The sequence below is a fragment of the Neofelis nebulosa genome, chromosome 10 (assembly GCF_028018385.1).
Source record: "Neofelis nebulosa isolate mNeoNeb1 chromosome 10, mNeoNeb1.pri, whole genome shotgun sequence".
NCBI lineage: Eukaryota > Metazoa > Chordata > Mammalia > Carnivora > Felidae > Neofelis > Neofelis nebulosa.
In genome coordinates, this window is record NC_080791.1 from 75,815 (window position 1) to 102,672 (window position 26,858).

General features: G+C 39.7%; 1 protein-coding gene across 5 annotated transcripts in view; it reads right to left on the reverse strand.

Moving 5' to 3' along the window:
- Positions 1-26,858, reverse strand: part of TRPC6 (transient receptor potential cation channel subfamily C member 6) — a 128,448-nt gene that overhangs the window by 55,245 nt on the left and 46,345 nt on the right. The window contains exon 1 of one of the 5 annotated variants that reach the window (XM_058686438.1): positions 6,451-6,581. The exons of the other annotated variants lie outside the window; for them this stretch is intronic. Coding sequence (XP_058542421.1) covers positions 6,451-6,542 — 92 coding nt within the window. The 5' untranslated portion in view covers positions 6,543-6,581. Of the gene's footprint in view, positions 1-6,450; positions 6,582-26,858 lie in introns of those variants that run through there. 5 annotated transcript variants of the gene reach the window in all.

A 26,858-nucleotide genomic window follows, 5' to 3' on the forward strand; every position in this document is an offset into this window, starting at 1 on the left:
TGCTTCTGTGTAGTCAACTTTGTTAGAGTCCACATACGAGTAAAATCAGCCCACACTACTTTTTAAGTAATTTATTTTTCTCTGATACAAAAAAACACCTACTACATTCATTTTCCAATCCTTTCTCACTTTCTAACCTTTAGACACACATATGCATCTAGAAAATTTCATTTCCTAGCTTAAAATAGGTAAATACTTTAAGTAGAAATCTAAAAGGAATTGTTAAAAACATGAAAGTATGTAAAAATCTAGTATTTTTTATTTGATTTTTGTATAACCATGGAAGAAACAAACAAAATGAAATTAAATATCTCCAAGTAATGATGTTTTTGGAACAAAAAAAACAATAGTTGTTAGTCTAACCCTCGCCTTGGCAAAGCATGTTGGCCCTGGAGCCAGGCGGAATTTGGTTTGTCTTCCAGACTTGTGACTTATACAGAGTGCAATCCTGAGTGAGTAACTTAATCTCTCAGATTAATTAATTCTCTGATAATGGGGAACAAGAAGACTAACCTTGCAGGTGTGTTTTAGTGAGTAGGAACAATTTCACAATGGCCCATGGCAAGATGCTTAGCCCTAGAGTTTTCAGGATTTGGTGAGGGAATGGAAAACAAGAGACTAGGATGAAACGTGTATTTCTGGTTTGGATGGAAGGATCTGAACTGAGACCGAGATGATGGGAACGAATTAGCCAGGCAGAGCTTCCGTAAGGGAAAAGAAGATGTTCTAGAAAGCAGGGATGAACGCACAGAAGGAAGAAGGTGAGCAAGAACACATAACATATCTGTGGAATTCTCGTTGGTTTAATACGCCTTGAAGGTCAAGTGCGGCAAGACAAGTAGAAATTGGGATGGTAGGAAAATGGCAGTGCAATGCTGGAAGATCTCTCAAATTATAATGTTTGGACTTTATTCTGAGGACGATGTGGACACAACGAAAGCATCTAACTCGGGTTTGGAGTGGAGAGGAGCAATGGAAGAGGCCAATGACCAGTTAGAAGACTTGTGGCTGAAAGCTGAGTGCCACACAGTGGCGGCCTGAGGTAAGGTAGCAGGAATGGGGTCTGAGGAGCACCCTGGGAACGCCTTCCCTGACCCCAGGTTGGGGTGGCTGCTTCTCTTCAGTACTCCACAGCCCTCTGTGCTGGCTGCCTCCACCACAGGGTGCTTATTGCTATGTGTTCCTGTGACGCAGCAGAGGGTAAGTCCCAGGTAGACAAGAACCATGCTCTGTCTCCAGCCCTCACACAGTTTCTGGCGTGCGGAGTTCAAAACACATGCATCAGTAAAAGTGTAAATATGAATTTCTCTCTTCTGCTATACACCTGTGCTTGTAACAACGACCACTCACAGGGATGATGCAGACACCTCTAATTAATGGAAGTGCCTCCAAAGGAGAGAGGACGACACCATTATCCTCATAAAAGCTTTGAGTGCTGGGGCGCCTGGGTGGCTCAGTCGGTTGGACGTCCGACTTAGGCTCACATAATGATCTCATGGTTCGTGGATTTGAGCCCCATATGGGGTTCTCTGCTGATGGCTCAGAGCTTGGAGCCTGCTTCAGATTCTGTGTCTCCCTCTCTCTCTGCCCCTCCCCTGCTCAGGCTCTGTCTCTCTCTCTCTAAAATAAATAAAACAATAAAATTTTTTAAATAAATAAAAGTTTCGAGTAATAATTTCCATGTGAAATTGTATTAAACACTGAACATTAACTTAACTACGGTATATTTTCTGCCCTTAGAAGCTTATATATAAGCTATATATATTTTTAACTGTCAAAAAAATAAATTTCTGTATATTTTAGTTTCTTTTTTTTCTTTTTAAAATCAGGATTAATTTACCCAAGGGATACAGGAGTACTGATGCATAGGGGCACTTGTACCCCAATGTTTATAGCAGCACTTTCAACAATAGCCAAATTATGGAAAGAGCCTAAATGTCCATCAACTGATGAATGGATAAAGAAATTGTGGTTTTGGGACGCCTGGGTGGCTCAGTCGGTTAAGCGTCCGACTTCAGCTCAGGTCACGATCTTGCGGTCGGCGAGTTCGAGCCCCGCGTCAGGCTCTGGGCTGATGGCTCAGAGCCTGGAGTTTGCTTCCGATTCTGTGCCTCCCTCTCTCTATGCCCCTCCCCCATTCATGCTGTGTCTCTCTCTGTCTCAAAAATAAATAAACGTTAAAAAAAAAATTAAAAAAAAAAAAAAGAAATTGTGGTTTATATACACAATGGAGTACTACGTGGCAATGAGAAAGAATGAAATATGGCCCTTTGTAGCAACGTGGATGGAACTGGAGAGTGTGATGCTAAGTGAAATAAGCCATACAGAGAAAGACAGATACCATATGTTTTCACTCTTATGTGGATCCTGAGAACCTTAACAGAAACCAAAGGGGGAGGGGAAGGAAAAAAAAAAAAAAAAAGAGGTTAGAGTGGGAGAGAGCCAAAACATAAGAGACTGTTAAAAACTGAGAACAAACTGAGGGTTGATGGGGGGTGGGAGGGAGGGGAGCATGGGTGATGGGTATTGAGGAGGGCACTTTTTGGGATGAGCACTGGGTGCTGTATGGAAACCAATTTGACAATATATTTCATATATTGAAAAAAATTAAAATAAAAAAATAAAATCGGGATTAATAATTATAGTTATTTTTAATTGAGTGGACTTTTCTAGATGTTATTCCTAAATTGCCTCTTTGTTTTTATATGCAAATATTTTCTAGAATTTTCTGAATATCAAAAGATGATTTAATTAAATACTCTTAGTTCCCAATATACAGGGAATGTATTTTTTAAAGTATAGCTGATTAGGTCATGTTTCTAATGAGTTATACCATTCACTGTATACATAAATGCTGAAGGCATTTACATAAATAAAAAGGCTACAATTCAAGACATTGTATAGATACAAGGCTGTGCGGTCTCTTGTAAACAGTATTGACGCTGGATAAGGAAATATAGCTGGCAGTATAAGAGTGATTTTAGTTATCTACAATTTTTCAGGAATAAAAATTATTTCTTCTTTTTTCTTTTTCTTTTTCTTTTTTTGCAATGCATTTATTTCCTCCTGAAATCTGCATTTCCCCTGAAAATGCCAAATGGAGTTTCTGGGTTTTGCTCTGTTAAATCACTTCCTCTGCAACTTGGTTAAACACGTTTTCCCCTAATTTGAAAAACAACACTAAAAACCACTCTATTCAATTAAAATTGAAGCCTCTAGATGCTTAAAAAATTTATGAAGCAAAGTCTTGCTTTGCTTTATCATTTTATACCCATAATGATTGAACTGAGCAAGCAAGTGTTCCTCTATAACACTGAGGGTAAACGTGAATTTCACAATTTACATTTTTGTGACAAAGTCCCAGTATTACCTATTAACCAAATAGATTATATGCATTTGTTAAGTGGTGTATGGAGTATGTGTGTGCACGTGACATCTAATTATTTTAATGGACATACTGCAGCTTTTATAAGAATAGCACTATCTGAAACTTATTCATTAACCAACTTCATGAAATTATTTATTTACGGATACATTTTAAAATGAAGTAACTAAATAATAACTCTTTTTAAGCTGTGTTTAGTACTTTGTTCAGCTTACTGCTAACCCAGATACTTTCTGGGGTGCAATGGAGTATGAACTATTTTTATCAATATCTGCCTGTACATCCATATCTATAGCCAGATTTATATCTATTTGAATAAATAAATTTATGCTACATGTGTGTATTCTTCATGCTTTTAAGCATGTGTGATGGAAAAGGTAAAGGGCCAACTAATGGAGCATTATGCAACTATCAGATCCTGAGAAGCTGACATGGACAGATGTATACCCACATGATCTGCCACTAAAATGCAGATCATGATGTAGCGTGTGCGATAGTTACAAATACGACCTCATTATGAAATACTTTGGTTAAAAATTATCTTTAAAATGCAAATAATAGCTCAGAGTGCTTCCAGTCTCAATATTACATGGGTAAAGCATGACAAAGAACTGCTTAGCTTGGCCTTGGGCACACATTAAACACTCCATAAAAGCTCTTATCATTATTTTATTATCGCTGTTGTCACTATTAACTCTTACAGGAAGTCTGTTTTCTCTTACCACAGAAATCACTGGGGCTGTGGACCACTGCCTTTGCCGTGGGGAGTATTCTCGGCCTGGGCATGTTACAATAATGTATGTGAAATTAAACACACTTAGGGGTGTGAGGTCATAAGTAAATATGCCAATAAAAATTATTTGAGCCAAGCACAAAACGTTCTTAGGTGTTTCCGGGAAGTTTAAGTTGACCTAAGAGTGCATATGAAGGAATAATTTATAAACTAATACCACAGGATGACTGGCATCTGGAATACTGAAACAGTAGTGATTCTTCCAAAGCTACACATCCTGGAGACATGAACCACGCACAGATAGTCACTGTTTTCCTCCTTTTAACTCCTAATGAACTGAATTGCAGTTGAAACTAAGCAATAAAAAAGCACACCTTCTCAGGAATTCCCAAGTTCTTTAAATACCAGACTTGTGAATCCACAGGATTTCACTTTGTGACACAGAGGCTTAAAGATCAAAAGGCTAGAAAAGCTTCACACTTCAGGAAAAGCCGAGTGAGATCAGGAAGGATTAACGGAGGGCACAGACTGCCCACGGGAGCAGCAGCGGTCACACCCCAGCCGGGACATGGAGGGAATGGAAATCTACGCCAGGTGCCGGGGCAGCGTCCCGCGTGAACGCCCTGCCTCTGGAGCATTCTCCTAAGGGAACCAGCACAGGCTGCTGCTTCATGACAGAAAACTGAATGGTCTGGGTGAAAGCATGAGCGCACACTGAGCTGTCCTTTTTGTCCTTTGAGAAGGTCCTCTGATACACACAGTGTTCTTAAAATTGTTTGTTTTAACTCAGAATCATCTAAAGGCAAAGTGAATCAATGCTGAAGACTGGGCAGAATAGACTGCTGTTCAGAACTGGATAATCTCAGAACCAGGAAGAATTTCAGAAAACATTTATTTGTGAAATACTTAGACACCACTTACGTGTGCCTGCCAGGCGCATTCCGGACTGTGTCCTGTAAATAACAACCCAGTCCTCACTAGAATCCTACACAGCAATTTCTGTGGGTGTCTCCACTGCACAGAGGGGTCACTAAGGGACACAAGCACAAGCGAGTTCCTCTTGGGCGCCCAGCTCCTATGAGGCAGAGCAGGGACAGAGCCTGGGAAGTCTGCCTGCAGCCTGCATGCTTCACCCCCTCACCTGGGTAGGCTGTTAGCTGGGCTCTGGGGCTGAAAGCCTCTGACACTGCAGACGGCCAGCACACAGGGTGTCTGTTCTGACACATTTTTTTTTTAATTTTTTTTTTCAACGTTTTTTATTTATTTTTGGGACAGAGAGAGACAGAGCATGAACGGGGGAGGGGCAGAGAGAGAGGGGGACACAGAATCGGAAACAGGCTCCAGGCTCCGAGCCATCAGCCCAGAGCCTGACGCGGGGCTCGAACTCACGGACCGCGAGATCGTGACCTGGCTGAAGTCGGACGCTTAACCGACTGCGCCACCCAGGCGCCCCAGTGACACATATTTTGATTCACAATTTGGACTCTAAGAACATCTGATGGTTGTTGGCACAGGAAGGTTATTTGCCAATTGCTTTTCCTGAATCCCAAGAACATAATGAGGGGGTGGAAGTAATTTGAGGCTTTTTGTATTTAACTCATTTTTACCGCCTGCTGTGTTTTCAACCAATGTGAACACACGGGCCCACATCAACAACCGTTGCACATCTACACCCATGCCCTGTCCTCCGTGTTGATGTCACATGTTCCACTTTCCTCTTCGCATCTGCCACAACCAACCCAGCCCCTCTCCTCCCTGGTCTCCCTGCTCCGCTGAAGTCCCAGAGCGGCTTACCCATGTGCTTGCAGAGCACCCTCTTGGCCTCCTCTCGGCCTGTTTTGGCCACCGCAGAGACAGAGGGCAGAAGCCGGCTCTGCAGGTCAGCAAAGGGACAAATACCCTACAACAGGGGCGTCGTCACACGGAGAAGGACCAAAATCAGACTAATCACTTGTGATACAGAAGCAAAAGCAAGGACAGAGGTCAGGCCCAGGAGCCATACAGTTGGACCCATGGCACATTTCTCGGCAACTCAACCCCTGGAGCCTCTGCTGGAAGGTCCCTTCCAAGGCGTGTGGAGGGACTCTGGCAGCTGGTATTCATAATTCTGTCTTTCCTTTAAACAGAGCCCTTAAAATTATATAAGCATCAGGCCCTATAAAGCCTAGATCAGCTTATGGTTAAAGCTATGGTTTTAATCACACCTTCAAGTGGCATTCGGTTCAGCTACTTGGAAACTAGGAATCAGACAAAATGCATCTCTTGTGTCACACAGACAGCCTCCTAGCACCTCGGAGAAACTTACTTTGTTCTATAAACTACAGAGTCTAACCTGAGTCGGAGGCAGATCTTCTCCCTTCCTCTTTGCTTGCTACATTCCTTCGTACTAGACGCTACATGCCAATCTGGAAGCTTCCACTCCATCTAGTGCTGGAGGCTGCTCTCCCAGGACAGGTCCTTGCAGTCAGGACGTTTTCTCAGACCCTGCCCTTCCCCAGCATCTGGTACTGCTCTCACTCAGCTCTCTCTCACTTCTAATGTAACCCGCACTGCTGCCCCGCTCGGTATCGCTGCAAGATACAACCACAGGAATTGTTGTGAAGTTATGTAAACCACATCACCCTAAAACAGACAAGTCCATCTACAGTTACATTTCGATAATGGCAAGGAAGGTAATAATAATAATAATAATAAGTAACTGAATGATAAGACAGGCAAAAGATCAATAGCTCCATACATTCTTGATCTAGTTGAAGATTAAATAAAAACCAATATGCATTTAGAAATAATGGTTCATTTAGCAAGAGATGGCTCATGTCCCTTTAACACACCCACTTCACAGCAAAGTGATGTTTTAATCCAGCATGATTTTTCATAAGTTGAAACAATGGTTTATTAGGAAATCCTGACTTGCACAGCAGAAACTGTGTGTAGTTCACACACAGCTATAACATTTATGTGAGAAAACAGACACATTCACATCATTTGGGATGCCACAGCAATTAAGAAAGGCAGAATAACATAAAAGAGGAGTTCAAAAGTTTCCAGAATGCTCGAGGTAAGATGTTCTGGTTAATTTACTTTTGTGGTTACCTTAGTTACTAGTCAAAGAATTCATGCATTCTATTTTTTGCTTTAGAAAAACCTCTGTTCTTGAAAGTCTTCATACAAGAGTTTATCAACTTCTGTGCCATGACAATTCAATCCATTTTTTTTTTCATGACTTGGGACTGCAGAGGACTATAGGATCATTATTTGGAACAACTTCAAATACGGGAAATGTAGAAAACTGGGCTGACTCTACGCATGACTTGGTAGTTTTGTAAAATTTTAGTAAAATTGATGATAATAGACTTTTTCCCCATTATGGTTTGCCTAGTCTGTTGATAACAGAACATAAAAGCATTACTAACTGAGGGTACTAGTTAACCAGCTTTTACTGGGTTAGAAGTAAGGATGGAGGGGCACCTGGGTGGCTCACTTGGTTAAGCAACTGACTTAATTTGGGCTCAGGTCAGGATATCCCAGTTAGTGAGACTGAGCCCCACATCAGCTTCTGCGCTGACAGTGCGGAGCCTGCTTGAGATTCTCTCTCCCTCTCTCCCTGCCCCTCCCCGACTTGTGCGAGCTCTCTCTCAAAAGATAGGAAGGAAGGAAGCAAGGAAGGAAGGAAGGAAGCAGAGAAAGGAAGGAAGGAAGGAAGGAAGGAAGGAAGGAAGGAAGGAAGGAAGGAAGGAAGCAGAGGAAGGAAGGAAGGAAGCAGAGGAAGGAGGGAAGGAAGGAAGGGAAGAAGGGAGGGAGGAAGTTAGGATGGTTAATTAAATGACCTGCCTGGAAAAGTTTTGAGAATTGATAGGCAAATTAATGACTATGAATGTGAGAATATCCTAGAAATAATATTCCCTTAAATATAAAATAGATGGCATCACACTTGGTTTCAATAAATGCAAAGATTAGAGTAAGGAAGGTAGCAGACTTTTTTCTGCCCCAGTCCCCTATATTTAGAGAGTCATTCCCTTATCCATTCTGTCAATGTTTAATCAATATCTGTTATGTGTTGGGAAATGGGATAATTTGGGAAATAGGCAGACAGGTTCTCTCTTCATGAAACCTCGAGGTTAGGGGAAAACTGGCTCGAAAATGTAATTACCATGCTCACAGTGTTCCTGAGAAGTTTAGGGTGCTACACACTCAGGCTGTATTCTCTAATCTAGGGTAAAGATCTGGAAAATCTTCCTGGAAAAAGTGATACTTCAGTTGAAATCTGAAACCCAGAGGAATAATAAGATATTGCAGCTGAAAGATAATGCATTATAGAAAGAGAAAACTATTAATATGATGGCCCCTAAGACGCTGGCATGTTTGAGGAGCCAAACATAGCCGGTAGGGCTGGACAAGCAGAAATCTGGCCGGGAAGCTGGCCCTTAGGGCTCAAGTGTCAGCCAGGGCCACATCCTTCAAGCCGCTGTGGCTATTCCTGGATTCTGGGGAGCCAGCGATGGGTTTACGCCATGGAGTGGTGCCATCACATTGTTTTGAGAGCTCATAGGAAGAAAGGATAGAAGGCGGAAGTGGCAGATGTAAGACCATTTAGGAGACTATCACTGTGCTCCGCATGCGAGATGGCCGCACTGTGGGGACGGCGAGGAGCGACAGATGTGAGGGACACTTGGAAGGCAGAATTGGCAGGATTTTTAGACTGACCGGCTGTGAGTGAGGAATTAAGGACTGAAGGGGTTAAACGCTCACCAGGTGTATGGACTGAATGTCCAGGGTTAGACTGCAGCCATCACACCTAGAAGTAGGACTTCAGGGATGCCTGGGTGGCTCAGTCGATAAACATCCAACTTCAGCTCAGGTCATGATCTCACAGTTCGTGGGTTCAAGCCCCGCGTCGGGCTCTGTGCTGACAGCTCGGAGCCTGGAGCCTGCTTCAGATTCTGTGTCTTCTTCTCTCTCTGCCCCTCTCCCACTCACACTCTGTCTCTCAAAAATGAATACATGTTAAAAAAATTTTTTAGAAGTAGGATTTCAGGGCAAAATCATGCAGTGTGGAGGGTCACTTCCTTGGGGATTTTTTTTTTTTTTTTGAGAGAGGGGCTGGGGGAAGTGCTCACAAGGGAGAGGAGAGAAAGAATCTCAAATCTCAAGCAGGCCCTATGCTCAGCGCAGAGACCCATGCTGGGCTCAATCCTGTGAGCAAAAATCAAGAGTCGAGGCTCAACTGACCAAGCCATCCAGGTACTCCCCTTTGGAAAATCTTTTAACGTAATTTTACCTTTTAATATTTATATAGAATTGTAAATATATCCCTAGATATATTCATTTACTTTACCCCCATTATAACGTAACAGTCTCAAAATAACAATACCAACACTACTATCACGTACAAAACCCATGGGAACCTGTTTTCTGGTATTTGGACTACCCTCCATGTAAGCACATGGCCATCATACACTCTGTCCCCTTCCATGTCCTGCAGTCCCAGTTCCAAAAGTAACCATATATTAAATGCCACCACAAAGCCTCATTCTGATGTTTCTCTAGTCGTCTGGAGAGTCAGGAGCACGTTCTCTGAAAGCTTCCTCAGAAACATATCTTGAGAACTATTTCCCTGAGTTCCTGTATGTTGTTCAGTTTGTCTGTACCTCTTATATCTAAAGGTCAGTTTGCTGGATATAAAATCCCTGGCTAACGTTTCTTTCCTGGAGCATCTTAAATGTGTTACCTCGTTTCCTGCTAGCATAAAATACTGCTGTCAAAAAAGGCCTGATAATAATCTGATTTTTCTGTCCTTATAAATCACTTGCCAGTTAGCCTCAGTGCCCAATCAGCATTTTCTTTGAAGTGCAATAATTTTACTAGAATGTAGCTTGATGTTGGTCACTCTGGGTTGATATTCTTAGGTGCTCGTTGTGTTTTCCACATACAACTTCAAATACACTCGAGAAGTTTTCTTGAGTTACTGTTGTAAGCGGCTTTTTTCTGTTCCCTGGCTCCATTTTTAATTTTTCCAGAGACCTCAATTATCTTTATGTTAAATCTTTATGTTGAATTGCGTATTCTCCATGTTTTTGTGACTTTCTCTCATCCTTCTTTAAATTACCTTCTTCTGCCTTTTATCTTCAACACATTGTCTGTTCCCACCTTTTGTTTCTCTTAAAGCACGCTCTATTGTATTTATTTCTTGTGCTACATTTTTTAAATTTCTAAAACCTCAGTTTTCTTACCTCCATTCTGAAATTTTCTCATTCTGCTTAATATTGTTCTTTCACATTCTGTGTCATATTTTTGCCTTTTAGTTTGTTTTTGGAAAAAGGCTATGTCTATACTTTTCTGTTGCCTGTTTCACCTGAATTTAGTCTCTGAACTTTTAGAAGGAGCACAGTTCAGGGAAATTTGGCTACTGTCACGGAGCTCCCTCTTCTGTTGCTTTTGAACAGCAGCATGCTTCCTGAGATTTCCGGGTTCTGTGCCCCTCCCAGATTGGGTGAGGCTGAATGGTCCCCCAAAGTTGCCTGTGTCCTAATCCCTGGGACCTGCAAATATGTAAGTCACATAGAAAAATGGAGTCTGCAGGTGTAAGAACATTGATTGACCATAAAATAAAACAAGGGAGAGAGCCAGCAATTATCCATGTAAACCCAACCTAATCCCATGAGCCCTTACAGCACAGGACTTTCTCCACCTGGAGGAGAGATGAGGTAGAACCAGAGACAAGAGCAAGATGACATGTGAGAAGGAAAAGATGAGGAGGGCCACACAGCACAGAATGTTCGCAGGCTCCAGAGATAGAGAATGAGTCTTGGAACACACACCAAGGACGTTGGACCCTCAACCACTGGGCTGTGCCATTGACCTGAATGGGTGTGGACGTGGATTCTTCCTAGAATCTTCTGGAAATAGCCCAGACGGCTGATGCCTTCGTTTCAGACTCAGAAGAGGGAACCAGCAGAGACCACCCAGAATTCTGAAGTACAGATCTGTGAGATGATATATTTATGTTGTTTTAAGTTACTAAATCCATGGCAATGTTTTGCAGTACTAATTGAAAACAAACACACCCACTTTCTTTTAATGGAGTTTATTATTTAGAGCAGTTGTGGGCTCACAGGAATGTTGAGCAGAAGGTATATCCCTTGCCCCACTTGTCGACAGCCTCTTCTATCATCAACACCCTCTACCAGAGTGGCGCCTTTCTCAGACCAGATGACCCTGCACGGACATACCAATGTCACCCAAAGACCCAGTTTACCTTGGGGTTCTCCTGGCGCGGGGCTTCCTATGACTTTAGACAAATATATAATGACATGTTAGTGTCGTACAGGATGGTTTCACTGCCCAGAAGTCATCTGTACTGCGCCTGTCCATCCCTCCCTGCCCTCCAGCAACCACAGCTCTTTTTATTGTCAGTCTTGTCTTTTCCAGAATGTCATAGACTTGGAGCCATACAGACTGGAGCCTTTTCAGATCAGCTTCTCTGACTTAGGAAAACACATGTAAGGTTTTTCACGGCTCATCCACTTCCATTTGAACCTTCTTTTTCTTTTCTCTGTCATCTTTGCCATGTTAATTTTAACTCCACTCCTCATTGTGAGCTCTCATCCCGGAAAGAAGCTCTGTAGGCTGAGTTTTGAGACCTCACAGGGTCCAGACCTCTCCTGTGTCTACGAGTCACCATAAGCCCTGTCCTGGACTCCACCGCCATTCCCGCACCCACTGCTGGCTGTTGTGAGCTGACCTGCCCTGCTCCTCTGAGGCCACGCAGAGTGTCCCTCTGTTTTCTGCAAGACACTGATACCAAGCAGGCCAGGGGGCTGCTGCTGGTTTATCTCATCAGCCTGCATTTTTGTGGTTTGTGGAGATACTTTGTCACCAGTTTATTGCCCATGTGGTCCATCAGTTTTGGGTTTTGCTAAATCATTGCCTTGCTTATCTGTGCGAGGTGGAAGACATAAAAAATGCTGCATCTTCTGTTGTCACCATCCTCTCAGAATCCTGCTCCTAATCTAGACATACTTTCGAAAAATTGTTTGTAAAATTATTCTTCAAAATTAGGACACATTTGAGGTCATGTGTAGTGGTTTCTCATTGTACTTTTAGTCTGCTTTTTCATGATGACTATTGATATTGCACACTTTCCTTTGTGTTTATTCCTCATTCTTAGGTGTCTTTTGAGGAAGAATCTATTAAAATTTTTTGCTCATTAAAAAAAAAATTAGGCCACATTTCAATCACCAAGTGGCAGCTCCTCTTGTAAAGAAATTTAGTAGTATGCTTCTTTGCAAGGACATTTACTTAAAATATATTTACTTATGTCATAGGACATCGATTTTGTGAATCTGGGGTGTCTATGAAGCAAGGCCATCTGCCTATTACTGACGAGGTGCATCGATTCTGAGAAAATGGCAAGTGGTGAAGGCAACAGCCATTCATAGTCAATCACTGAAGTTTCAGTGGGATTGTTCATCTTTGTTCTGCAATTAATTATTGATTTGAAATACTAAATCGTTTTTAAAGCTTCCAGTTACGTCAAAAAACAGCAAGGAATTGTGTGAGTTACATAAGGAGATGAAAAAGTTATTCAAAACTTCTTAGTCCCTCTTAGCAATGAGCTATGCATAGGTATAAAACTTTCGATTTTCCAGGAAATGCTGAAACAATTATCAGCAGTGGAAATGAGGCAGCACTGTGGGGCAGACACACGGAAGACTGCCTGGGGCCTCTGCTCTCCAGCTGCAGTGGGAAAGGGTATCAGCTGACTCAGAGCAGATGAAGAAACAGAAAATAATGCAGGGTCTAAAGAATAATTTGAGAACTAGGTAGATTTAGGTACTCAAAGCAGTTATCTTTTAAATTTTTATTACTCTTAAAGACATGAAAGACAAGACATGGTATACTTTACAGTACATATTTAAATTTTTTATCATATGCATATTTTCCCAAGATTATGTAGTGTTAAAAGTCCACATCGGGGTGCCTGGGTGGCTCAGTCGGTTAAGAGTCTGACTTCGGCTCAGGTCATGATCCCAGGTTTCATGGGTTCAAGTCCCATGTCAGGTTCTGTGCTGACAGCTTGGAGCCTGGAGCCTGGTTTTGATTCTGTGTCTCCCTCTCTCTCTGCCCCTCCCTCACTCAAGCTCTGTCTCTCTCTCTCTCAAAAAAAAAAGTCCACATTTATCTTATACGCTCAGAGCATACTGAAATTGATTCTTGTTTATCTGTGTGTCATACCTAAACATGACTGGGGCAGGTGGAAAGGATGATACAGAGTGAGGGAATTCTTCATGCGTGATCTCTGATTAGAGGCTCCACACATGCCTACTTATGCCAAGGACTGCAAAACACCTTGGAGGATGCTGGGCTGAAGGATGCCTTTTCCAAACACCACTCAGTGCTGGAGAAAACCAGCATTACTCTACTAGTATTCTTCACAATGTAGGAACTAAAAGATCAGAGTATGTCAACATATATGCATGTTTAGCATTGTTGATGACAATGTGTTCTCAAGTGGCCTAGAGTGGGGACCTTAAGCAGAACTCCTCCAAGCAGGATCCACCCCTGTACTTTCTATTATTTTAAAATTTGTAATGTGCCTGAAAGTCTGGGGTATCTGGAAATACCAGGCAACTTTTGGACAACTCAGATTTGGATCAGCAATTGTCAAAATGTTAACAGTAGAGTGGCTGGTAGATGCTCTATGAGAAGAGAGGACAGATCTCTAGATAAAGTCTTAAAACAAGTGAAATTAGAACCATTATTATATTTAGTTTACTGATTGTCTCCAGTGTCTACTTTCTTGGTCTCTACTGTCCTCACCATTGTAATTCAAGGACACAATCATCTGGGATACAGAGTCAAACAGAAGTGCAGGGTCTGTTGGGCACCAGTCTCAGGCACTCATCTAAATAGGTAATAAATTATCACTGCAACCAACCATAAACTAACTCCTCATGAATGAAAACAAAATGTAAATTGGTCACTCTGTTTAGTCCCAGTGATGAACACAGTGCTCTTAAATGAAAGTCTAAAAACATATCCTGCTGAGACATCTAGCTCAGTTGGGTAGTTTGCAAGTTTGTCTTGTGTAAATACTGATTTCAACTGGCTGATAATCATTACTAAAACCAGCAGTCACACCCCTCTGATATTCAGAAACCAAATGATGCCTGTAGCATGATTTTTACCTTCAGTGAGTGCTTCATTATCTAAAATTTAAACCTATCATGAGTGTTAAAAAGTAACATTACTAAGAAAAACATAAAACAAAACTGAAGAGAGAACAGTGTCAACTAAAAAGTAAAAATATTTTGCTTTGAGGCCAATAAATAAATTATCCAAACAAATTTCGAACAAGTCTCTATAGCTACATTCTCTAAGCTACCATTATGCTTAGTGAATGTGATATGTGTATAATTATAAATTATTTAAAAAAGGAAATGAAAGATGAACCTAAATAGATTAACTTTCTATGGACATTAGACCTCAATGTAAGAGGTAAATCTTTAAAAGAAAATAAATGAGAAAATATTTGTGACTTTAAATTAGGCAAAGATTACTTAGCATGAAACCATTAAAAATTGATAAACTACACATCATCAAAATTAAAACCTTCTGCTCTTTTATAGACACCCAGAAAGTGGACAAGCTACACACAGCGGAAAAATATTTACAAAGCACATATGTGACAAAGAACTTGTGTCCAGACTATATAAAGAACTCCTATAACTCAGTAAGACAAATTCTCCAAAAAATGGACAAAAAATTTAGAAGACATTTCAACAAAGTAAATATAGAAATGGCCAATAAGCACATGAAAAAAAAAGCTCAACTTAACCAATAATCAAAAGGATAATTACAAAGACTGACAATACCAAACTTGTCAAGAGTGTGGAGCACCTAGGACTTATACATTGCTGCTGGAAAATGCAAAATTGTACAGCTACTTTGCAAAGTACTTTGGCAGTTTCTAATAAAGTTAAACATATACCTACCCAATGACTCATCAATCCTATCCCAAGATAAATGAAAACATATGCTCAACAAGTGACTGCATGCAAATATTCAGAGAAACTCTATTCATAATCAAGAGCCAGCTATGACCCAGCAACTGCACTACTAGGTATTTATCCAAGGGATACAGGTGTGCTGTTTTGAAGGGACACAGGTACCTCAATGTTTATAGCAGCACTGTCAACAATAGCCAAAGTACGGAAAGAGCCCAAATGTCCACTGATGGATGAATGGATAAAGATATGGTGTGTGTGTGTGTGTGTGTGTGCACACACACACACACACACACACACACACACACAATGGAGTATTACTCGGCAATCAAAAAGAATGAAATCTTGCCATTTGCAACTACTTGGATGGAACTAGAGGGTATTATGCTAAGCGAAATTAGAGAAAGACAAATATATGACTTCACTCATATAAGGACTTTAAGATACAAAACAGATGAACATAAGGGAAGGGAAGCAAAATAATACAAAAACAGGGAGGGGGACAAAACATAAGAGACTCTTAAATATGGAGAACAAACAGAGGGTTACTGGACAGGTTATGGGAGGGGGAATGGTCCAAATGGGTAAGGGGCACTAAGGAATCTACTCCTGAAATCACTGTTGCACTATATGCTAGCTAACTTGGATGTAAATTAAAAAAAAATTCAATAAAAAGAAAGAAACCCTGGAAACAACTCAAATGTCCATTCATTAGTGAATAGACAAGTTGGTATATTCATCCAATGAAATACTACTCATTAATAAAAATAAATGAACTATGTTCAAAAACATTCTGCTGAGCTACAAAGGCCAGAAACAAAAAGCATGTGTGACTTTAAGAAACAAAAAGTATGTGTGATTCTGTTTGTTTGGCAGTCTAGAAAAGGTAAAATTATAGGGACAAAAAAATAGGTCAGTGATTACAGGGGCATGGGATCAAGAGGGGGAAGTGATTGCCAAGAGTTAAGAGGGAAATTCTGAAGTGATAAAATGTTCTATATCCTGATTTTGTTGGTAGTTTAATGACTGCATGCATTTGCCAAAACCTATTGAACCATATGCTTAGGGTGAATTTTATTGTATTTAATTTCTAACTCAATAAAAATTTTTCTAAAATTAGATTTCAGGCCAAGTGAATCATTGAGATCCTTTAAAATGCTGTGGGAATTTACTGTTCAATTTATTTACTGAACAATTTATTGTTCAAATATTGCTGCCAATGAACACCTCTCCAATGAACCACACACAGTCATCTTCAACAAATGACATGTTTAGACTTAAGATGAGCAATGTTTGAAGGAAAATCTAATTATTAGCTTGCCTTGATCCCACACATCAATATCCAGTGCCAAAAAGTAATATAGAAAGCAGATATTTGCCCAGTGTCTTCATATTACTTGTGACTTTTTGGACTTTCAAGGAATGGAGTTGGAGTACCAGCAGTCTGCTATATGTACAAACTCTGCCCTATCATTTAACTTACTTTAGGAATTTGTTGGATTTGATTTGTAAAGATCACCTACTCCTTTAGGTCTATGACTCCTGTAAGAGTTATGTTTCTGAACAAGAAATAGGTCTGTACTGATATTTATTCACACCCACATCATGTATGTGTACCCATAATATGGCCACCATATTTGAAGAAAAAATTGATATGTTCACAACACACACGGCCTGTGCTTTATAATCCATAAAATAGCTTTCTTGAGGCATCACATCGAATAGTCTGCTTGGGCCTGTTGAATGCTAGTCCAATACTCTGTTAACTATCAGAGAATCTCCTGGTGAAAACCACACAGCTGGATAAAGCACACATCCAGCTTTAGCACCAGCAGGTTACTTACAGTTCAGCTACCACATTAGAAGTTCTTCACCATTCCTTAACACAAGGCTGGTGATGATGGCCATTTTCTTCTTCCCACAACCACTACCTCTCTCCGTTTGCTTTATTCTACGGAGACAGACTTTATTTTTCACATCAGCTACTAAACAAAGGCAGGAGTTTCACCTGACCCTTCATCCTTGCGGTATGCTTAGTGCCATCTGGTTTTCACACAGATGGGCCCTCTGTTTATTTGTTTTGCCTGTGACTATCAGCTTGGTCCATGCTATGAATAGAGCAATGCAGAAGAGGAGAAAGAAAAGGTGGATTATTTGAATTCATCCAAGAAGGAGAAAAGTGATGAGTCTGGCAACACACTGCAGAGCTCTTTATACTCATGCTCACTGAGAAGATAAAGGCAGCAAATGCAAAGATTTCCAGGGAACATGGAGGTCCTTCAGTAACAATTTAATGAATAAATACATGTATAAATGAACAAATAAGTGAAGAAAGTGGCCAGAGAAATTGCAGTTTGATCCCAGATTTTCAACTTAGTACCTAAAAATATGGACAAGCCACTTAATCTTTCTGAGCCTTGTGTTATTTTCATCTACAACATGGCAATAATATCACTTACTTTGCAAAATGGATTTGAAGATTAAACATAATGTACATAAAGCATCTCACACATCATTTGGGAAGTACTGAATTTCATAAAAGTAAAGTGCAGCTGCAGGAAAAAATGTTTGATAAAACTCAACTTCTATTTGTGATTAAAAAAAAAAAAAGTCTCTTACCAAACCAGGAATAGATGGGAACTCAGTCTGACAAAACATAGCTATAAAAAACCAGGAAATGCAAAGGGCCAAGTGCAGCTGAGAAACTCTTAAAGGAACACGTTGGAAAGACTTGCCCTATGGGATAAGACTGACTGTAGTACAGACATATAATATTGACATAGTGGTAGAAAAGCAGACCCAAAGAACAGAATAAAGTAGTATCAACAGACCTATGGAAATTTTATACAGAGAAAGTCTTTGGAGAAAAAGAATTTCAATAATGATGCTGGGAAAATGTTTTAACTGAAAAAAAAAATGTTTTTACCCCTACTTAACGTAAACAGTCCTAGGTGGAAATATGACCTAAGTGGGAAAAAACAAACCAGTAAGGATTTTAAAAGATGGTATAGAAAAAAATGGTCATACCCTCAGGGTAAGGAAGGACTTCTTAATAAGACACAAAAAGTACCAACCATAAAAGAAATGTTTGTTAAACAATATATATTAATTTAAGAACTTATTTTTATTAAAATAAGATAATTAAAAGACAAACCACAGAGTAGGAAAATACAACTGTAACACATAACCAAAAGCAGCATAGTAAAAAAAAACTCCTAAAAAGCAATTTGAAAAAAATAGCTAGGCTACTAGAAAAAAAAATGAATAAAAATCTTAATCAGGCACTTAATAAAAAAAGAGGATTATCAGAGTGCCTGGGTGGCTCAGTGGGTTAAGCAACTGATTTCAGCTCAGGTCATGATCTCACGGTTCCTGAGTTCAAGCCCTGGCATTGGGCTCTGAGCTGGCAGCACGGAGCCTGCTTGGGATTCTCTCTCTCTCTGCCCCTTTTCCTCTCTCTCTCTCTCTCTCTCTCTCTCTCTCTCTCTCACACACACACACACACACACACACACACACACACAAAGAAAAGAAAAGAAATAAACTTAAAAAAAAGAGGATTACCAAATGGGCAATAAATATGTGAGAAAGGTGTTCAACCTCTTTAGTTATCAAAGGAAATGAACTTACAATGCAATACCACTGAACTTTGTCCAGGTTTGCAAATATTAAGGCATCTAAAAGATTTGCTGTGGGTTGAATTGTGCCCTCCACCTGAAGTTCTAACCCCACTACCTGTGAATGTGACCTTACTTGGAGACAGAGTCTTCACAAAGGTAACCGAGGTAAAATGAGGTCATTAGGGTGGGCTCTAATCTGTTGTGGCAGGTGTCCTCATAGAAAGAGGATATTTGGACCTGGAGATGCATATGGGGTCATAGGGAGAAAACAACCATCTGCAAGCCAAGGAGAGAGGTCTGGCACAGGTCCTTTCTCACAGCCCTCAGGAGGAGCCCACCATTCTGACAACATGACCCCAGACTCTGGCCTCCAGGGCTGTAAGATAATAAATTCCTGTCGCTAAGCCACACAGTGTATGGTATTTTGTTATAGCAGCCCTAGCTGGTTAATGCAATATCTAAGTCAAGTGTGTTCGGGAATGCACAAGTGTCGTTAGGAGCAGGGTTCTCATATTGTTGAGGGGAATATAAACTGGTACAACCAATAGTTCTCATTACTTGGTTAAGGTTAAAGATCTGAACTATCCCAGGTCCTAACATCTACTCCTAGGTATGTACCTAGAGAAGAGATGTCCAATAGAACTCTCTGGAGTGACAGAAATATTCTGGAATGTGTGCCATCCAGTACTAAAGCTACAGTACTAATAGCCACTAAAGGTATTAGTCACATGTCTGTTGAATACTTGAAATGTGGCCGACCTGAGGGACTGAAGTTTTAATTGCATTTAATGTTATTAATTCAAACATAAATAGTCATTGTCTAGTGCTTGCCATAGTTGGCAGTGCAGGCTTGCAGCAACTCAAATAAACATGCACCAACATATACAGACAGGAATGTTTCTAGTAGCATTGATTATAATGGTCCAAACCTAGAAATAACACAAACATTTATTAATAATAGAATGGATAAATGATGGTATATTAATACAATAAGATACCATACAGTAATGAAAAGGAATGAACTAGAGCTACACACCAAAGTGATGAACCTCAAAATTATAATGTGAACAAATCGGGCAAAAAATGAAAGAATATAAATGACACAATCCATTTACAGAAAATTCGAACACAGTTTATTTCTGAAGTATAAAAATACATAGGAAACAATAAAGGAAAAACAAGAAATGATAATCACAAGACTCAGATTGGAAAGAGGGCTTGTGGGGGATTCTGGGTTTTGGTAATGTGTTTCTTGACTTTGGCAGTGGTTAGATGGAATTCATTCTACAATTGTTATTTAAACTGTACATGTATATTTTCTTTACTTTTCTGAATGTGTGATATATGTCTGTCAATAAATAATGAAGGCAAAAATAAAGTTACCATTACTCTTAGACATTAGGTTTTTTAAATTATTTTTGATTTTTGTTCATAAACACATGAAATGCACACACATGAAACCATAGAGAATTTCAGTAGAAATTCAAATCCTCACATTCTTTAATGCATCTGAATTCTTCAATTTTAAGGCACAATCCGATGACCACATACAAGATACTCTCATAACTGACCCTCTCTTACATAGCCCCAAATTTAACCAATGTTTGCTGCTTGGAAAGACAATGCACTGGTGCTCTTTGCACACTGAATGCTTGTGGCCAGTGCACATGGTCCAAGAGCTCCAACAAAAGTCAGTTGTATATGTTTGCTAATAGAATAGGAATGTAAAATTAGATTTGTCAATTCTATGAAGAGTAATTTGGATATTTGGGGAAGAATTGATAAGGATGAGTCTGTTAAGAAAAAAAACTGCTCTATCATTAGATTGAGCAAAGCAACTCTAAGAAGGAGAAAAATCCTAAAAATCTAGAAGGATCCTATACTCAGATTGCTTTGGAGGAGTTTTTAACTTCTCATTATATGTTAACAAAACTGATTATTGTAAATTAAAAATGATGCAGTGTAGTATGGTTGATAGGAGAAAGACATGCAGTACAATTAGTGACTCCAAGTCTTAAATATGCTCAAGGTAAAACCCTGACACTACATCAGAATATTGGTGACTCAATCCTAATTTATATTTCAACTTAAAGTGTTAAGCAATGAGTAAGGCATTTTTCATAAGTCTGTGCTTCAATTCATTCTTCCAATTAAACTATTAACTGTCCCAGTAGGGTCAGATCAGAGGGCATTTACTGTATTTTCAATAGGTTCATGTAGGAAAAGTGAGCAAGAGGAGAGCACCCAAAGTGTGGTTTTAAAAACACTCCCCCTGGATAGCAGGAGTTTGCAAAAGTCCTGTCTACACCTTCTGCCTCCATCTCCTTAACCATATACTCTCCCCAACTTACTCCAATCAGTATTTTGTACTCATACTCCACTGGACACTTTTTATCATGGTTGTTCTTGACATCTCTCTTGAAAATTCAGTCAATTTATCTATTCCCATCTTGCTTCTTGTCCCAGCACCAGTGACAAAAACAAGTATTTCCTCCTTCTTGAAAAATTTGTTTTCTCTAGTTCTTAAGATGCCAAATTCCCCCATTCTTCTCCTATCTTATTGGCATCTCTGCTTCAGTCCTTCCTCCTCTGCCTGACCTCCAAATGTCAGAATGCCCAAATATTTTCTCAAATTATAAAATCAGACCATATATACTTTAGAAAAAAATAATAAATAAACTCTAATAGTTTCCCTATTTCCACTCACCTCTTAAAAGAGTTCTTCCAGCATCTGGCTATAAATGTCAAATCAATATCCCCAGATCTGAATTCCTGACTTACTGATGCTACTTCATGACAAAATGGTACCCTTGTATTCCATTTTTTCCTGTCATTCAGTCTTCCTTAGCTCAGCCAATGGCCACTCCATCCACCTTAGGCCAGAAACCTTGGAGGAGTCTTTTATCGCTCTCTTTTCCCTACATCTAAAATGTCAACAGGTTTCTCAGTTGTTGTATTTTCAAACTATACCTGGAATCCAATACTTATCAATATGTCTGCTTCTAAACTCCTGGTGTAACTCTCCATTATCTCTTGCCTGGTCTCTTAAGTAACTCCCTCACTGGTGGTCTCTTGGCATCCATTCTTGCCTCCTATAGAAAGGTCCAAATATTTTCTCAAATTATAAAATCAGACCATATATACTTTAGAAAGAGGCAACAAATAAACTCTAATAGTCTCCCACTCAAATAGTGTCAAACTCTTTCCCAACACCAATCAGGGGGAGAAAAATCAAATGGTAGCTGGGAGTGTGATTACATATGGTTCACACTGCTCCCCATCTACTCTGCTCCAGACACAGGGTTTCTTGTCACTTCTGTTCCTGGTTATGCCAGGCTCGTTTCTGTTTCAGGATCTCTCTGTTCTACCTGGAATGAGCCTCCCCTCCAGACCTGCACATAGTTGTCTCAGTACTGTCATTTAGCGCTCTGGCCCTCAGACAGTACTTTCTCGCACAGCCTGGCTAACACAGCTTTCCATCTTATCATATGTCTCATTGCAGAATTTTATTTTCCCAAAGTAATACTTACCTGTCTCTAAAATTACCTTGGTTAACTTAGGTACTTGTTAGGTTCCCCCATGAAAATGTAGGCTTCAGGGGCAAGAAGTTGGATCTAAACACAGGGTTACAGTTTTGAGCCTAAAGTGTTGAAAAATAATAAACAACTGAATGAATAAATAAGAGAAATAAGACAGGGTCTCAAGACTACGGTTTCAGGTGGAGAGACACCAAAGGAAGACACCCATAAAGGCCTGTTATATTCAATATTCTTGATATCCCCTAAATACCTTGATACTTAGAGGAGCTAGGTGGGCTCTGAGATTTCCAGGTGCTTACAAATACTAGCATGGTGAGACTTCCCTTTATGACATGGGAAATAGCAAAGTAGCTCAAGTTCTCCAAAATCTTCACAGAATGAATGGCATTGAACAAAAGCTCTGCTGCCAAGGACATTTTTCAGGATTCTAGTACCTGCGTTAGAAACATACACAACCTCCTTAGTTCAAGGTAAGGAGAACTTATGGCCCCTGCAGGTTTAGTACAGGCCCTATCAATTGTGCCAAGCATACCAGGGATCATCAATTTCTGTAATCTATAAAACAGAGAGTTATCAGAAACTTTTTACAGAAGACAGACTATCTTGTAAGGTATCCAGGTGGTAATCTTTCTGCAAGTTTCAGACTTGTGTCCTAAGAGACTGTGCTAAGGCCAGACAGAGACTAATCAGAGAACAGACATACACAGCTGTATTTCCTTTGGTCTCATTAGGCACTATATGCTCCTAGTCTGCTGTCTTTTTTCTTCCTATTCATTAATCTCCAATATTCAATGTTACACAGAAAACTAAGAAACACTAAAAATGAAGCTACTAGCCAATTCAACAAATATGCTACATTCAAAACATATTCATATACTTCTCATATCTAAACTGTCTCTGGGAAATACAATCATGACTCCATTACTCCTTACAGTGGTTCAGATCATGAAAGACATACCTTATACATTGAAGCTATTATTTCAGTAACGGGACTTAAGTAGGATTTCTATAAAACTGACCATAATCCAAGTAAACTCCAACAAAGTAGGCTTTCTGAAATACACTTCACTCACTCGTTCCTTTCTTGTACTAAATACCAGGCATTTAAAATTGACCACCTCGGGGCGCCTGGGTGGCTCAGTCGGTTGAGCGCCCGACTTCAGCTCAGGTCACGATCTCACGGTTCGTGAGTTCAAGCCCCGCGTCAGGCTCTGGGCTGATGGCTCAGAGCCTGGAGCCTGCTTCCGATTCTGTGTCCCCCTCTCTCTCTGCCCCTCCCCCATTCATGCTCTGTCTCTCTCTGTCTCAAAAATAAACATTAAAAAAAAAATTAAAAAATAAATAAATAAATAAATAAATAAATAAAATAAAATTGACCACCTCATTTAATCTCCCCAACAGACTTAGAGAAGAAGTATTGTACTTCCATCACAGATGAGGAAAGAGGTATTTAAAGAGGTCGGGTAGTTTGTCCAAAGATAAAACAAGCCATTTAACTAACATTAGACTCCAGTTCCATGTAACAGCAAAGCACACACCCTTTTCACTGCAGGAGAACTATGTCCATAAACAGTTATGCTTATTTGTAAGAAAAAGACTGAAATGAAACAACTACCAAAAACTTTAAAAAAATGTATTCCATACAATGGAATGCAATGCCCCTCCTAGAAAATTAAATAAGTTTATGGCTGCTAAAATGCAGGATTCTACATATATATATAATTGAGTGCAAAAAAGTCACAGTGTAGAAGAGTATGAAGAAAAATCACAGCACAGAAAAGTATGAAGAAATAATACAATCTTACTTTGTAAAACACACACACACACACACACACACACACACACACAGTGTTGCATATGTGGACATTTTCTGAAAGGACATGAAGGGAAATATTAGTGAGTAACTCCTGGTAGTGGAACTGAGGTTAGAGCTTACAAAAGGCGACTTGCATTTTCCCTTATTACCTTTCTGTATTTTCTGATTCATTGCATGCCCAACTATCACGTTTTTACAAAGGAGAATCAAGCTGTCTTTTAAAAACATGGTGTGTTGTCCAGGTAAGAAGAAAGGTCTACTCAGCAACATGCAGAAGAATGAACCTGGATCACTTTCCTACACCATACACAAAAATAAATTTAAAATGGATGAAAGACCTAAATGTGAGACAAGTAACCATAAAAATCCTAGAGGAAGGGCATCTGGGGGGCTCAGTCAGTTACACGTCTGAGTCTTAATTTCACCTCAGGTCATTATCTTATGGTCATGAGATCGAACGCAGCTTCAGGTTGAACATGGAACATGCTTGAAATTCTCTGTCTCTCTCCCTCTGCCTCTCCCCCACTCACACACTCTCTCATCTCTCTCTCAAAAAAAATACTAGAGGAGAACATAGGCAGCAACTTCTTTGACCTCAGCCACAGCAACTTCTTAGTAAATACATCGCTGAAGGCAAGGGAAACAAAAGCAAACATGCACTATCAGGACTTCATCAAGATAAAAATCTTCTGCATAACGAAGGAAACAATCAACACAACTAAAAGGCACCCTACAGGATGGGAGAAGATATTTGAAAATGACATATCTGATAAAGGGTTATGATCCAAAATACATAAAGAACTTATAAAACTCAAAACCCTAAAAACAAATAATCGAGTTAAGAAATGGGCAGAAGAAAATACCGGAGCCCCCAGATATATAAAACAATTACTCATAAACATAAGCAACCTTATTGATAAGAATGTGGTCATTGCAGGGGACTTTAACACCCCACTTACAGAAATGGATAGATCATCTAGACACACAGTCAATAAAGAAACAAGGGCCCTGAATGATACATTGGATCAGATGGACTTGACAGATATATTTAGAACTCTGCATCCCAAAGCAACAGAATATACTTTCTTCTCGAGTGCACATGGAACATTCTCCAAGATAGATCATATACTGGGTCACAAAACAGCCCTTCATAAGTTTACAAGAATTGAAATTATACCATGCATACTTTCAGACCACAATGCTATGAAGCTTGAAATCAACCACAGGAAAAAGTCTGGAAAACCTCCAAAAGCATGGAGGTTAAAGAACACCCTACTAACGAATGAGTGGGTCAACCAGGCAATTAGAGAAGAAATTAAAAAATATATGGAAACAAACGAAAATGAAAATACAACAATCCAAACGCTTTGGGATGCAGCGAAGGCAGTCCTGAGAGGAAAATACATTGCAATCCAGGCCTATCTCAAGAAACAAGAAAAATCCCAAATACAAAATCTAACAGCACACCTAAAGGAAATAGAGGCAGAACAGCAAAGGCAGCCTAAACCCAGCAGAAGAAGAGAAATCATAAAGATCAGAGCAGAAATAAATAATATAGAATCTAAAAAAACTGTAGAGCAGATCAACGAAACCAAGAGTTGGTTTTTTGAAAAAATAAACAAAATTGACAAACCTCTAGCCAGGCTTCTCAAAAAGAAAAGGGAGATGACCCAAATAGATAAAATCATGAATGAAAATGGAAATATTACAACCAATCCCTCAGAGATACAAACAATTATCAGGGAATACTATGAAAAATTATATGCCAACAAATTGGACAACCTTGAAGAAATGGACAAATTCCTAAACACCCACACTCTTCCAAAACTCAATCAGGAGGAAATAGAAAGCTTGAACAGACCCATAACCAGCGAAGAAATTGAATCGGTCATCAAAAATCTCCCAACAAATAAGAGTCCAGGACCAGATGGCTTCCCAGGGGAGTTCTACCAGACATTTAAAGCAGAGATAATACCTATCCTTCTCAAGCTATTCCAAGAAATAGAAAGGGAAGGAAAACTTCCAGACTCATTCTATGAAGCCAGTATTACTTTGATTCCTAAACCAGACAGAGACCCAGTAAAAAAAGAGAACTACAGGCCAGTATCCCTGATGAATATGGATGCAAAAATTCTCAATAAGATACTAGCAAATCGAATTCAACAGCATATAAAAAGGATTATTCACCATGATCAAGTGGGATTCATTCCTGGGATGCAGGGCTGGTTCAACATTCGCAAATCGATCAACGTGATACATCACATTAACAAAAAAAAAGAGAAGAACCATATGATCCTGTCAATCGATGCAGAAAAGGCCTTTGACAAAATCCAGCACCCTTTCTTAATAAAAACCCTTGAGAAAGTCGGGATAGAAGGAACATACTTAAAGATCATAAAAGCCATTTATGAAAAGCCCACAGCTAACATCATCCTCAATGGGGAAAAACTGAGAGCTTTTTCCCTGAGATCAGGAACACGACAGGGATGCCCACTCTCACCGCTGTTGTTTAATATAGTGCTGGAAGTTCTAGCATCAGCAATCAGACAACAAAAGGAAATCAAAGGCATCCAAATTGGCAAAGATGAAGTCAAGCTTTCGCTTTTTGCAGATGACATGATATTATACATGGAAAATCCGATAGACTCCACCAAAAGTCTGCTAGAACTGATACATGAATTCAGCAAAGTTGCAGGATACAAAATCAATGTACAGAAATCAGTTGCATTCTTATACACTAACAATGAAGCCACAGAAAG